We start from the raw sequence: 15553 nt of genomic DNA, 5'->3' as shown, positions 1-15553 counted from the left end.
AAGAAAATGGCTAGAAAAAGCGGCTATTGTAGAAATAATGGTTACTGCTGTGGTGCACTCATGCCCCTTTGCATATACATATATGTGGCCATACACATTCTTCAGCTGAAAGCTATTTCTACTGACTCATCCCTAAACATGCATGCTCAACGTGGCTCAGTGTATACGTTTGGTTCATTGGGCACATGGAAATAACTTTCCACCAAACCTCAACATACCCAATGGCATTGAGTTGGGTAGCCCTCATACGCATTCAAACATGCCTGATGTTGGCATTGAATTGGGTAGCCCCCATACACATTCAAATGTTGGGCGATCCCATCAAGATCAACTGTATGGGCACTTTAAAGGAGTTGTCTAGTTGTAAACTATTCATGGATTCAGGATAAGTCATTGGTAGTAGATTGGCAGGTGTCCATTGCGCGGGACTTTCACAGATGAGGTGTTTGTCAGGCCAGCATGCTTGTGCACTTAGCTGATTTCTGCAGGAAGCAGACACTCAGTTCTTATCACAGTGGACAAGTTTGGTATTGCAGGCAAAGTTTACATTAATTTCAATGGCAACTTGACCTGCAATGCCAAACCTAGCCACTACAGTAATAACGGAGCTGTCTGCTTTCTGCAAAGTTCAGTACATGAGTGCATAAGCCCGGTGAACAGCTAATCGGCATGGCTCCCGGGCAATAGACCCCAGGCAATTTACTATTGATGACTTATCCCAAGGATAGGCCATCAATAATTTACAATCAGTAAACCCCTTTAGAAGGATAACTATATAAGAGACACAGTGACTTATCATGCTAATTATATCATGAAGTAATCATAATCACACCAAACATATCATTGCTTCATGTTTACATCATACACCAATCATAAATGTAATGTACAACAGCACATGAAGTCATAAACAATGAAGTCGTTGAGCTTTAAGTAAGGCCATATTCACACCACTATGTTCATGCTGCTATGACAAATGGGTGCAAAACACATCAGAAAGCACATGAAATGGGCCCTTTAAACGCTGAATGCCAGTACAGATTTTCAGAAGGAAGACTATGCTGGGGATTGCTTTATCTGCAACACAAAGGTTTTTTTTGGCAAAATTCAATCCTTGAGGAATAAAGTGTGCATATAGGGAGGGTGGTCCACACTGGGGCAAAAATTACATATAGCTCAATCTCAGAGTAGAAAATATCTAGTTTATGGCGGAGGACCACAAACACTCCATGTTCCCTGTATGTAGATTGTTGCTGTTATTTTCAGAACAGCATTAAATGGTGAAATAGCCAATAACTGTTTTTAAATGTGTAGAGAATAAGTGATTTTTTTTTGTTATATGACAAAATCCAGTATTACTAGTTTCACCGCGTCCCTATTCACATAACCTTCGTATAATGGGAGGTATTTTCAGTGAGAACCATAATAAAGCCAACCAGCATTGCATTCTCTACAATGGTCTCACATATTACGGCTGCCTGTTTGTATAGGCCTACGTAGGATGGAAATGCTCTACAGTATAGCAACCACACAGCTGGATGACTGTGTATATGGCAATTATATTGAGGCTGACTAGTGTCCTCTACTTTTCCAGGCAGGTGGCATGAGAGGAACCTTAATTACCTCAACTTAAAGAAGGCTGTAGAGCAGAGAACCAGGGAAACGCAGAAGTGATAAATGACAATAAAAATGCTTTTCTCTCAATCTGACTCTTTTTGTATAATGAAAGCACCAGATTTTAACTTTGAATTAACTTTTCTCCAATATTGTTTTACTTTTGTTTTTGCATCCTAATACACTTCTCATATACAGTCTAGTAGTTTCCTTCATTTTCAAGTTTGATTTTCAGTTTTCCTTGTGGGACTGATCTTTCCCCCTAATCCACAAAGAATACTGTGTTTTCCCCGAAAAAAGGACACTGTCTCATATTAATTTTGGCCCCAAAAGAGGCACAGTGTCTTATTTTTGGGGAATGTCTTAATACTCACCTAGCAGACGGCATTTGGATCCCTCACGCTGGGCTGCGGCGATCCGGCAGTCTTCCGTGTAGTCCTCAGCGTTGGGAGAGCATTCTCTTCTTGGTAACGGGGCTTGAATACCCCACCTCCAGCAAGAGATTGCTGTAATTGGATCACAAACGCCGTGGCTCAGCCAGTCAGAGCCTGTGCTCAATGAACCAATCACAGCTATTCAGTGAATTACATCATTTTTTTTAGGGTTTATTTTCAGGGGATGGTTTTAATTTCAAGCCCCCCCCCCCCCCTGAAAATCAGGGTAGGGGTTATTATCAGGGTAGATCTTATTTTTGGGGAAACACGGTAGATGCAGCCTGGCTGTACAAAGTAAGCCTTTATATGGGATTATAGTAACATCAAATTCCAGTGATAGTCGTTCCATGAACAAGAAGCTGCCCACAGGGCATTGTGCGATAAATCACTCACATGTCAGAGCTGCTTGGATTTTAGCTCAACCAAAAACCAAGCAACTATCGGCCCATGTAAACAGGAGTCACTCAATCTTTGAAAAACTGCCTGTTTACTGTAAATGGAAGAGAAGAGATCTCCGCTCCACCTCCATTCAAGAATGATTATCGATCCTGCGCAAAAACATAGGAATGATAGTCACTGAGACTGCTGTCAGACGCTTATGCACTCAGCAGTCAGCCTATGTAAAGATTAGAGATGAGCGAGCGTACTCGCTAAGGCAAATTACTCGAGCGAGTATTGCCATTTTCGAATACATGCCCGCTCGTGCCAAAAGATTCGGGGGCTGGCGGGGGTGAGCGGTGAGTTGCAAGAGTGAGCAGGGGGAAGCGGGAGGGAGGAAGATTCTTCTCTCTCTACCCCCCGCCAGCCACCTGAATCTTTTGGGATGAGCGGGCATGTACTCGAAAATGGCAATACTCACTCAAGTAATTTGCCTTAGCGAGTGCGCTCGCTCATCTCTAGTAAAGATACCTTAAAGGGGTTTTCCAGTCACAAAATACAAACACTAATAATGCTGAAATCTAGGAGGTACAGCCAAGTAGCAGCAACCTTTTACCTGCCGCTCTGGACCCTCTTTTACCCGCCGATCTGCCGCTGTGTTTACATGCGGCACTTCTGCAGTGAACACAGCAACAGACCATTACCCACAACTCCCAGCTTGCATAGAGCTTGTTTACCGGCCAGCACTGTAGCTCCGTCCACAGCTCACAGGTCCTACAACTTACCAGCACCAACCTCCCAGCTGAAGCAAACAGACAGGAGCTTCCGGGACTCTGAACTGCATATGAGCAATACAGTGCAGTGCTTCCGCTCCTGTACTCCCATCATGCACCGCTCACAGGATGTTGGAGGTTATGGACAGGGGAGGAGGTAGCAAATGTGGACAAGATGTCAGAGGAAGTGGAGATATTTTCAGGCAAAGGGTCATGTTTCATAGATAGGAAATTAAGGAAGTATCTAGACCAGGTACAGTGAGCCTATTACAGGATGACTAATTGTGATGAGGTACACGAGATCTTAAAATGTTAGTCTGTGTCTGGAATACTCTTTTAAAGTTTGGACATGTTGGATGTCAGCTTACTTGATCCTTTGTCCCCCTTTTTGGTTTCCCAGGCTATCAGTACTAGCAGAGGTGTCTGGAAGAGGCTTGTCGCCTTCTCCTTATGGCAGTAAAAATTCAACATTCATGTTTCTTGCAGAATAAGGGACGATAAAAGCTGTAAAAACTATTGAAACTTTGTCAGACAGCTATCATATATGTTACCAGTTTTACATATTACAGGGTCCTTCAGTGGTCCCCTATACAAAGGATGATGCATGACATAACAGTGAGATTGTCATTGTACCAAGGAAGGCAACAGTACAAATCTATGATATTACTGCACTTAGGGGCCCCATGTAAACAACATTTTGGAGAGGAGAGATATAACTTTTAATCAGGCTTTTTAATTTATTGGGGTTGTCCGAGCCCCCTATGTGCTATCAATTAAACTATTCCAGTAACCACTAACATTTTTGTAATATTTTTACAATTACAATGTTGACCTATTCTACACAATCACATGTCCAGCATGAACATGTGACCATCACGCAGATCAATGGATCAGGGCATGTTTTTAAAAATAAATGTATTACAAGTGCCAATGGACACTGTAATAGTTTATTAATAGCATATATAGGTCTTGGATATCCCATTTAAATAAAAGTTTTGCCAAACTTTTTGTCAAGGTCATGGAGGCTGATCACTTTTGTTAATATATTTTTTACAACCAGTATATGTATTTGAGGTTCTGTAGTGTCTACTATATGTAGAAGTTGTGAATTTCCTTCAGAAGTGCAGACAAGTTCTAGCACAACTCCAGTTATAATCACAGGCTCTAGATTTAGGCTGGGGTCACACAGGGCGGGTTTGCCACGGATTGCCGTTGCATATCCGCACTGCGGCAAAACCGCTGCGTTTGCAGTGCAATGCAGCACAAATGAGATTTGCCAAAAAGCTGTTCTCACAGGACGGATTTTTTCCGCACAGCCGCAGTGCGAAAATGCAACTGCGTCGCGGTTTTAAGGCTGGGTTCACACAGCGCTGATTTGTTGCGGTTTTGCTGCGGTTTTTCTGTTGTGGTTTGACGCAGAAGAACTTTTTCCGCAGCGCTTTTTTACTTTTGTCACGTATTTGTCGCGTATTTGGTGCAGTTTTGGCTGCGTCCATAGAGGTCTATGGACAAAAAAGCGCTGCGGAAAAGACCAAAGAATGAACATGCTGCATCTTTTAAAACCGCAACGCAGTTGCATTTCCGCACTGCGGCTGTGCGGAAAAAATCCGTCCTGTGAGAACAGCTTTTTGGCAAATCTCATTTGTGCTGCATTGCACTGCAAACGCAGCGGTTTTGCCGCAGTGCGGGTATGCAACGGCAATCCGCGGCAAAACCGCGGCAAATCCGCCCTGTGTGACCCTAGCCTAAAAGATGCAGCATGTTCATTCTTTGGTCTTTTCCGCAGCGCTTTTATGTCCATAGACGTCTATGGACGCAGCCAAAACCGCACCAAATACGCGACAAAAGTAAAAAAGCGCTGTGGAAAAAAACGCTTGTGGATTTTTCCGCACGAAAATTCGCAGCAAAATCCGCAAGCCCAAATTAACCTTTGAAGCGGTTTTGCCGCAGAAGCAGTTCTTCTGCGTCAAAACCGCAACGGAAAAACCGCAACAAATCCGCCCTGTGTGACCCTAGTCTTAGGCTGCTGTATATGGTGTCTGCATACTGGAGACCCCAAGCAGCAGATCTGATAAGGTAGGTAGTCACCAATAAATATGGTGAACTAAAATCAATATTACTCACTAATCCTGTAAGACTATATATTTCTTAGTGAAAGAAATTCAGTGGTTAAAAATGGACATGGGGGACTGCTAAATCCACCATTGTGCGGGGGCCCTTCATACAGCTGCATAGATCTCTGCTTCCAGTACCTCTGTGTGTATCACTGACCAATGGGTCATATTGAGCTTCTCTCCAGTCAACCCTTAGTTTTTTAGCTGGAGGGTGTTTTAAAATCAGGATATCCTTTGGTTCTGCCAGTTGAGGTTGGTTTGTAGAACTGCCATTTTACATTCTAAAAAAATGATTAAACAGATTTTTAATCGTATGTGATGAAGTTGGTGTATGCGTTAGCACTTCCGATTCCTTCCCTAATTGGTTTTATTTTTCCTGTACACTTCTTCAGTGATCTTGCTACTTATTGTTATCCAATCCCATATTGCTAACTGCTCTTATTCTCATTGTATAAGCCACTTTGTCTGAAATATTAGTGAAGAAAAAGGCCATAGCCAAGACCCTGCAAAACCAGCCTAGGCCACCCCGTGCTCTGGCAGTCCCCATCCAGACTAATGCCCCCGATGATGTTCCTGCTCCTCCTCCACCATTGGAACCACCAAAGAAGCCAAGAATACAGCGCCACCAGGCAAAGAATAAAAAGCCAGAGATGCAGCCTCCTTCAGTCTCATCGCCCAAAGAAAATGATGATTTTTGGAACTTCTATGATAAACTCATTGAGTGATGTCAGACAGCGAAGTATTTTTGGACCCGTTGTCATTAAAGGGATGTTATAATATCAGATTATGATATCAGCGAAGTAATACACTTTTCCAGTGTACTTTCTGTATCAATTCCTTGTGTTTTTCAAGATGTCTGCTAGCTGTCAATCACTGGGATCCATTCTTTACTTCACATGGATAAAAATTTGTCTTGGACATGTAAGTGATACAAAGGTGCCCGACTCATTAGAAGACAGAGTTCTAATAACTGTAATGCTAAGACTCTGTTCACATCACGCTATTGCCTTATATTTGACATATCTCCCAATACGTGTGGAGAATATAAACCCCATAATATGTGCAAATATATGCCATACAGTCAACTTGCATAAATAGTTTATAGGCTTTCATGTGACAGCAGATTTGCTTTATGTAACTGGCAGCATGATGCAGGGACTAACCGGCCCTCCTATTAAACTGAACGGGACAAAAAAAATTATTATGCCATTTGGTGAATAGGAGTGAGAAAGAAAAGGGGTGGAGGAAACCCAATGGTATCAGGGGCTTGGGTCCCAGGTGAATAACCCCGTATATACCGGCGTATAAGACGACTTTTGAACCCCGAAAAATCTCCTCTGAAGTCGGGGGTCGTCTTATACGCCGGTAATACAAAAAAAAAAGTGTCAAAAAAAATCAGTACTCACCTCCCCCGGCGTTCTGTCGCGCTCCGGCAGGCTGTCGCTCCCTCCTGGTCCCCGGCAGAGCATTGCTTTCCGGACGCAGGACTTGAAATCCCCGCCTTCAGAAAGCTAATACTGTGATTGGCTAACTCACACAGCGTCAGCCAATCACAGCCATTCAATGACATCATTGAATGGCTGTGATTGGCTGAAGGCGCACGTGTGTTAGCAATCACACCCATTCAATGATGTCATTGAATAGTGTGATTGGCTGAAGCCACGTGTGTTTTAGCCAATCACAGCCATTCAATGATGCCATTGAATGGCTGTAACTGGCTGACAGCGTGTGTATTAGCTTTCTGGAGGCGGGGATTTCAAGCCCCGCATTCAGAAAGCAATGCTCTGCCGGGGACCAGGAGGGAGCGACAGCCTGCAGCTGCGCCGCAGAACGCTGGGGGAGGTGAGTAATGATTTTTTTTTTCTCCACTGTATTACCGGCGTATAAGGTGACAGTTGGGGGGTCGTCTTATACGCCCCGTCGCCTTATACGCCGGTATATACGGTAAAAGCCAAAAGCCTTAGGGAGGGTTGTGAAAATTAGGTGGGTAATGGAGGCACTACCATCCAGAAGAACCCACCAGCGGTGGGGAAGCCAGATATGTGAGGACCAAAAGGAAAAAAAAAACTGGCAACTAGGCGCAACTCTCCAATAAAGGTTGTAAGACGGTAGGACGTAATATCCAACTTCTCTTTTATTAACTAGATTAAAAACCAGCATAAGAATGGTTTTTAATCTAGTTAATAAAACAGAAGTTGGATATTACGTCCTACCGTCTTACTACCTTTATTAGTCACGACTAATTACCAGTTTTTTTATCTTTTGGTCTTCACATACTTGGTGAATGGTAGCATACAAAGGATAAAGTGGATTTAAGTCCACAGTGTCCATGAGGGGAGCACATCGCCAACCCCCTTGACAGTGCATACTCAGCAGCCAGGAGTTAGCCACTAAATAGACTCATGACTGCGCAATATTTTTTTCTCCCTTGAAAAATGATCTTTTTTCATATTATGACAAACAAAGCATGGAGATCACACACAGAAAAGTTTTTTTTATTGTATTGTACATTGAACTTACTGCTTAAACTGTTCAAAACAGAATGTGAAAAATAGCGCCAATATGCATATAATAGATTACACTGCATGGCTATTTATTAAGGTTGGCACGCCATGACTGACCCTTTATTTTGGTGCATACACATTCATATAGTGAATGGACATTGCTATCATTAGGTTGTAGGAAGAAACCAATGTGCAGGAGCATTATGCAGATTCTGGGTGACATTGGAAGGCTAAGTGATATATTCATTGTGACTATATGTTCATTGCTGATCCATAACTGAATATGATTGGTGAGAATACAATCTGATGAAGTTTCCAAAGTGCCTTTTCTGTCTAATATATGTACATCTTACAGTTGTTTCACACGGGCGAGAAAATCGTGTGATTTCCGCCTGATGCCTGAGTTTGCGTTCTTTTATCTCCCATGTTTTTCTATGGAGCCTCCTTTTTTTGCAACGCAACAAACTTGCGTTGTGATGCGATTTTAACATTAGGAAGTCCTATTACCTTTCGTGTTGAATGCACAATTTTCTCGTGTGATTTTTAACGTGGGCAGCAGCGATGCAAAATTATTTTTTAAAAAAACATCACTGAGGTCAGTAGATCTTTTCTGTTTAAGGAGTTACTGAGTACCTATCAGGGCTGTCCCTATGCTCTGAAGGTCCATTTACACGCAAAGATAATCGTTCAAAAGATAGGTTTTAAGTTATTGTTTTGCATACACTGCTAATGGACACTAATGTCCATTAGCAGCTTATCACCTTCATTTGCATATAAATGAGCCTCCATGACCTGTATGCAGAGAACAGCAGGTGGCCCGTTTTCTGAAATCAGCACCTTTCTTCTGCCAGGGGCTGCTGTGGGCTTTCTGATGAATACCATGTAATCAGCACCTCCAGTGGAGAATACAGCACCATGGACAGCAAGCACAGCATGCGGTCTGTGTTATCTCCTCTCCGGCTGAACTATGGAGTTTATGCTCACCTCAAAATCATCGTTCAGCCAAAGAGTGAAATATGGGAATATTTACACACAACAATTATTGCTCAAACGATGGCTTTTGAGCGAATTTTGAGTGATAATAGTTGCGTGTAAATGGGCCTTTAGTGCCTATTATCTCTATGTAAATTACAGAGATAAGAGGCCAGATTGTAGAGTTGCACCCTCTTTACTCAGCAGCATTTGAGTTGAACAGGACAGATGTAGAAGCCGAAAGCAAACTGAAACAGGTGGGGGAAACAAGGTATTGAACAGCATGGAGGATTGAAGAAGGAGGAATTTGGGAAGGGAAGAAGGCAACAACTAGCATAGTTGGATGAACTGTGCAGGGAGGTTTTTATGGTAACTCCTGCAGCCTATACAAGGGCAGCAGGTGTGTGCACATTCAGGATGTCAATCAGCAGGTGAGGTCTTACACAGAAGCTACAGAGGAGGTAAACAGTAAGATGGGAACACCCCTTTAAGTTCTATAAAATGTCCAGCGAAGAGGAGTGCAAGCAGAGAGAATGAGATAACAAAGGGTCCTCCATGTTGGATTGCTCTGGGTATTTTGTGCATTCCAAATAGCTGATGTCTTTGCATTATAACTATTATTCCTAATTACACTGAATAATTTTCCTGATCCTGTATATATATATATATATATATATATATATATATATATATATATAGATAGATAGATGGATAGATAGCAATCGCCATAGGACGGGCTTTCTACTAGTTTCTTCATACCGGCAATACCTCTACAGCATCATTTGCACCTGAGGGCTTATTTACATGAGTGTATATCAGCCGCTGTTTTCACGGCCGGCCCACATACGATACTATCTGATGCATTGGATTCCAATGCATCAGATTACACAGGTGTATTCCCGCGTCCCACCTCCTTCTATTGCAAACAGCCGGAGGGAAGGAGAGAGGCAAAAAGCTGACAAGGGGGAGGGAAGGGAAAGATGGCTTAGCAGAGCTAAACCATTCCCCTCCACCCAATGGCATTGCGGCCTCAGCATATATGCGCCGGGCCTGTGCCATCTGAATGGGAGCACAAACGTTAGATTTGTGCGCTACTTCATGCGTTTTTTACGGCGTCGGCGGAACACGTAAAAACACCTACGGCCATGTGAAAGAGCCCTATTGTTCATGTTATTAGTGAAATGCATTATTCTTAATGTCCACAGATAATAACTTTGTTAGAAAGGTCCCTTGAGAACAAGCTGATCAGAGGGTGTCCTACTGCTGGATACCATGTGTTTAGCTTAAACTCAGTAGGTTCTGTCAACAAGTGTTCAATTTTGCTACAGCATCACCACAGGGGAAAATAAGTATTTATCACTGTGCATAAATGATAATAGTAATGAATAGGGGAACCCCTTTATCAACTCAAAATTCTTTAATAGGGTGTTTTTAACCAGACAACCCCATTTTACTGTATATTAACTAAATGGTCATTAAATGTGAGTAGTTGCATTTTCCAATGTAACTGCCCATTAAAACACTCATGTAGGAGATAAGTGATATGCCTTTGAGTAATGCCAGCAGTGGCATAAGGTAATTGCCTGGAGCTATACCACTTTATGAAATGCATTACTCATTCTTTGCTGGCTCTGAGCATACAGCACACTATTTTACCATAAAGCAACTTCCTAATTCTGTGGTAAAGCGAGGTAGTCTCTTTGCATCACTTTGAACGCTTGCACAACAGGAATAGGGGCATCTTTCGGCATCTGTGGATTCATTTTGACATTTGCTGTTGCAATCTTCCTTTCTAAATTCTCTTGACTTCCATGAATTCCAGGAAAGAAGCAATATTCCCCCACCTGCTTCAACACAATTGGACCAGTCCCATCAGGATTAATGATCATCAAGGGTCCTTCTTGGGGGACTTGGACGTCAGCAGGTGATGGAATAGTAAAGTAACTACTTTTCTTAGACTCATATTTATTATCATTGTCCTTCAGGGGTGTCTGCAGAGGAGGGCGTTTTTCCATATTCAACACGTAACTCATTTGACTTCCAATGGGTATAGCCTGGCAAGTTGGGATGAACTCCTGGGGAGCACTGAACACGTTACTCTTACATTTAGGCAGCATAAAATAATCTGACAACTTTGATTCTTTGGCAATGAAATCTGACATTGATTGTGCTTGAGTGAAAATGAAGTAAGGGCTTTTGTGACCCATCTTGGCAGAATGTCCTGTAGGCTGTGGTAAGGATGCTCCTTTTAAGTCATGAGTTTCTACAATGCCTGGCAATTTGCAAGAGGCTTGGTGATTCTGGACTTTCTCTGCTGTAGGTGGACTCATTGAGTATGGTCCCAGTGGAGATGCACTAGGGTTTGATGGTATCTCCACTACAAATTCCTCTGAAACATCACATGTAGACTGCGGTGATTTAATTGGACTGTGAAAAATAAGTACAAGATATGTTTTTTAAAATACTTTTGAATTGCAAATACATGGTAATGAGAAAGGAAATTACATGATTACAATTAAAAAGCAATAAGTAATGTAATTATTGGTAACTAATCTTTTTGATGTTTCTATAGTTTACCAAGCAATACATCACCTTTTGCACTATTTCATTGAAATCTCATTAGTGTCAATTTATGTCTTTTATTAGGTCACTCTACTTTTTGCATCTTAAGTAGTATACTACTTGACCAGGCCACGATAAAGTTATAACATAAAGAATATTACAAACTTTGAGCTCATTTTGTGGTTATCGTGAAGCCTTCTCATGTGAAGTGAGGCAGGCATATTATGACAGCACATCCTGCTGAGGGTTACACAGAAAGTGATTGCGTGCCAGAGGTATTCTCGGGTTGCACAGTATGTATGCATGCTTTATGATAGTGAACAATTACATGCTCTTCACGTAAAACATTCTAAAAAAGGCCTAACTTGGGTTCTAGTGAGTGTACACTGCTTTCCCCGCCTTTACAGTGATAAGCAAAGAAGACGCAAAGTTTATAAAAAGATTTGAATGGCTGGCAAGAGGCCATTTTACCTACATAACATGTAGTCAGGGCTTTTCTAAAATTGCAGGTGGTACAGGTACAGCGATTGACTGATGGTAGAAAAGCCTTAAGTGTTTGAACACCATCCTTTTCCCCATTCTATCTTCTAACTTACTTGACACATGTATTCATATATTTTGGCAAACAAATAGGGAAATCAAAAGTTTGCAAGGCCTGAAGAACAAAAGCTGGGATTGACCTTTGCTCACACAAGAGTCTACTTAGGAGAAGAGGGCTGATAAAAAAAATGGACTTTGTCTTCTCCTTCAAGTGACAAAAGGAAGCTGTCTAATGCTTGGGGGTGTTGGTCCCCACAGACCACAATCAATTATTCTCCTTGAATTATCAGACCCTCTTGGAGAGAACACTAAAAGTTTTTCTTTAAATGCAACAAGAGACCTCTCATGGTTTGGGTGGATAAACACCCTTAAAATTGACGTGCTACCCAAATTTTTATACATTTTCCAGGCGGTTCCTATCATGCGACTTACTGCGTTTTTTAGATCATTGAGGTCAGCTGATTAAGTTTGTGCTGGTCCACACAAGACCCCCCTGGGAGTCCAAACCCTTTTCCACTCCAAGACGAGTTGTGGCATTGATCTACCAAACCATAGACTATACCACGCAGCAGCAGTCCTAACAAATTTTCGGGACTGGCACTTTCACTCTGCTCATTAACAATCGGTGGTGTTGGAACAGACTGACTGCTCAATCTCCCTAAAACTCCTTTCCTGGATCTAACCATGCGACAGGGCACGGACCCTTTCCCCAAACTTTCTTCTAAAAGGGACACTGAGGTTATGGGATACAAAAACGTGGAAACAGATCTTATCGAGAGTAGGCGAGACCCAGGAACACTTTATTAAATTGGAGGCAAGAGAGGATCCAAGACACCACAATATCCTTAGTGGTTCTTCAATACCGTCATTCCAGAAACTAAAAATTAGATTCAGCGAACGTAATCTTTCCTGGCTAGAATTCTACCAACTGCATTCTTTCTTTGCTAATCAAAGTGACAGAAACGCTTTTGAATCCTCCTCTATACCCTTTGAGACTCTGTTTACCCAAGAGTCCCCTCGACACATACAGTAGCCCTAATATTCAGCCCTGTTGATTCAAGAGACCTTCATGACAGACCCTAGCTTCAAACAGGCTTGAGAGTAGGAGCTAGGGGACATAATCTCACAAAATGACTGGCAGAAGGCATTTATCTTCATACACAAACTATCCATGGCTTGTGCCGCTCAAAAAACCCCTACAAAATATTGACTAGGTAGTATAGATATCCAACTCGCGTACTTGCCATTTTCACTTCTGTGCCTGAGGTGTGTTGGCACTGTGAAACTGATAAGGGCACTATGATGCATTTCTGGTGGAGTTGCGACCTGTTGCTGCCCTTTTGGGACAAAGTATTTTCTACATGTAGCTGAATAAGCCAGAAAAAAATAGACAATACCCCCCATGTGGCCCTTCTTTTTTATATTGCCTGGATCGATTAGTGTACAGAAAAAAGGCTTACTTCGCTTTTTCCTGGCTGCAGCTAGAACAGTCATCCTGCACCATTGGTAAAGCACCGTTGTTCCCTCGATGTCAGAATGGCAGCAGGAATTGTCCCACATATGCCACATAGAGGAACTGTGCACAGAACACTCCAGATTTACTGATAAATGTCTGTCGGTGTGACAACCATGGATTGACTTCGAGTCACCACCAGAGTTCCGTAACCTATTTTCTTAAAACTCACATAAGACTCAAGGTCATCCAGCATCCTTTGCTAGATGACAGGGGTTCTTATCTTAAACCCCCTGCCTCACCCTCCCCTTCGCCCCCTTCTACTCTACTTATATATCTGTTTTTTTTACCCCCCACTCTCCTACCCCCCGTCCTGTCCCATTCTCTCTCTTTCCCTTCCCATCTTCGATCTTCGTTTTTCCTCATTTATTTTTTTATTTTTTTTTGGATGATACTAAGTTAGCTGCCCATCTCAATGTTGGGATACACTAGCACACCACACCTCTGTAAGAGATCGGTTATGTAGTTAGTTGCTCCATCTTTACATTGCATAGCTCAATACTCTGTGATTGTTAGAAGGAGTTAAGGATGGCACTGGATCCAAGTTTCTCAATAATGTCTTATCCTGTTAGATGTTCTGTTTAAGAGTCCTGCATGACCGACCTTTTAATTTGTACATATTTTTATTTGCTAAAAATCAATAAAAAATGATTAAACATAAAAATGGACTTTGTCTTAGAAATGTACTCTGCTTAGCGAATAGTAAAACAGATGCTAAAACTGTTTTTTTATTTGATCTTCTAGACATGTATTTAACTATGTAAGCATTAACTTTGCTCAGGAATGCTAATAGATTACCAATTAACGATCTCAGACAGTTATCAAACAGCATGTGACTACAGAAGAGTTTTGCCCAGAGACTGACGTCACTGCACATGCTAAGTAATAGTAACCAATAATAAAGAATTGTAACAAGTTATGCATATGTATAAGTCAGATGTCCACTAGCCTTATTTTTAATGTATTTGTCAAAAAGGACTATAAATACTTTGTCTTGTTAACAAATAAATTGAATCATTTGTAATTTACACAAATGCTGTGCGACCTGTGATTCTCCGATCAGCTCGTCCTTAACCCTGGAACACTAGAATATACCTGTAGTGCTCCATGACAGTTATTTTAATGAAAGGGTTAGATGGTACTGGTGTGATAGGGTTACAGGTGTTTCCTTTAACGCTCATGAAGTTATTATTTTTAGCCTTTACTTTAGACACAATGGGTAATATTTATAAAGACTAACATTTCATTGTCTTAATTTTAGTCCAGTCTAAAAAAAACATTGTTGGCGTCGTTTAGGATACTATATTGAAAAACACATGCTTGTTAATAAAAAAAAATCTGGTCCATTTGGGACTGCCTGAAAGTCAGAAGGTGACATACTGTATATGCCTGGTAAAAGCAGCATGGAGGTACACCAAAAGATGCACCATTTACTGGTTTTCAACTTAATAAATTTATCTTAAACATGGAGACTATATTGACTTCATAGTGACCACGCCCACTTTTTCACATAATTTTCAAGATTTGGATGGGTCCAAAAGGAAATTTTTGTGCAGCCAGTAATTTGCAAAAATTGGTGCAGTTTACACCAAAAAACTGTCACAACCTACACGAAGGAGTTGTGATTAAAAGTTTTTCTATATCCAGAGTGGATAACAGGAGTTCAAATTAGGAGTTATTTTAGGAGGATAACAGGAGTCCAACTATCTCTGGTGGTTCCTGTGAAATGAATAGAGCAGCAGCGCGCATGCAGACTGTGCTGCCCTTGCTGCAGGATGCACTAGAGCCCCATTATTAGAATTGTTGGGGATTCTAGCTTTCAGAGCTCCACCGATCTGAAAGTCATCCCTGAGGCTTCTTTCACACAAGCGCATATCTGCCGTCTGTTTTCACAGCCGGCCAATATACGCTACATTGCTTGTAAAAATTCTGGTAAATGGGCGCACAAATCAAACGCTTGTGCGCCCGTTCATATGGCCTGGTGAGGCCAGTGCAAATGTGCCGACCTCACCAGGCTATCTCCCATTTTTCCTCCCTCCTCATTGTAGGCTTACCTGTCTTCCTCCTCTCTTGTTCTGTGCAATGGGAGACGGTGGGGCAGGGGTGGAGCTGAGTGCCGATCCGCCCCGCATCCTCCCATTGATGGCTATGG

General features: G+C 41.9%; 2 protein-coding genes across 4 annotated transcripts in view; one reads left to right on the top strand and one right to left on the bottom strand.

Annotated features, from left to right (window-relative positions):
* Positions 1-6633, top strand: part of CIMIP4 (ciliary microtubule inner protein 4) — a 29867-nt gene extending 23234 nt beyond the window's left edge. For both annotated transcript variants that reach the window (XM_066596297.1, XM_066596298.1), the window contains one exon: positions 5767-6633. In XM_066596297.1, coding sequence (XP_066452394.1) covers positions 5767-6035 — 269 coding nt within the window. In that variant the 3' untranslated portion in view covers positions 6036-6633. The remainder of the gene's footprint in view (positions 1-5766) is intronic.
* Positions 6634-7795: 1162 nt separating this feature from the next.
* CSF2RB (colony stimulating factor 2 receptor subunit beta) overlaps positions 7796-15553 on the bottom strand; it is a 70534-nt gene continuing 62776 nt past the window's right edge. For both annotated transcript variants that reach the window (XM_066596295.1, XM_066596296.1), the window contains exon 15: positions 7796-11213. In XM_066596295.1, coding sequence (XP_066452392.1) covers positions 10457-11213 — 757 coding nt within the window. In that variant the 3' untranslated portion in view covers positions 7796-10456. The remainder of the gene's footprint in view (positions 11214-15553) is intronic.

This window comes from Eleutherodactylus coqui, chromosome 3, assembly GCF_035609145.1.
Source record: "Eleutherodactylus coqui strain aEleCoq1 chromosome 3, aEleCoq1.hap1, whole genome shotgun sequence".
NCBI lineage: Eukaryota > Metazoa > Chordata > Amphibia > Anura > Eleutherodactylidae > Eleutherodactylus > Eleutherodactylus coqui.
Note: the sequence above shows the minus strand (reverse complement) of the source record. Positions and strands in the feature narration are given on the sequence as shown.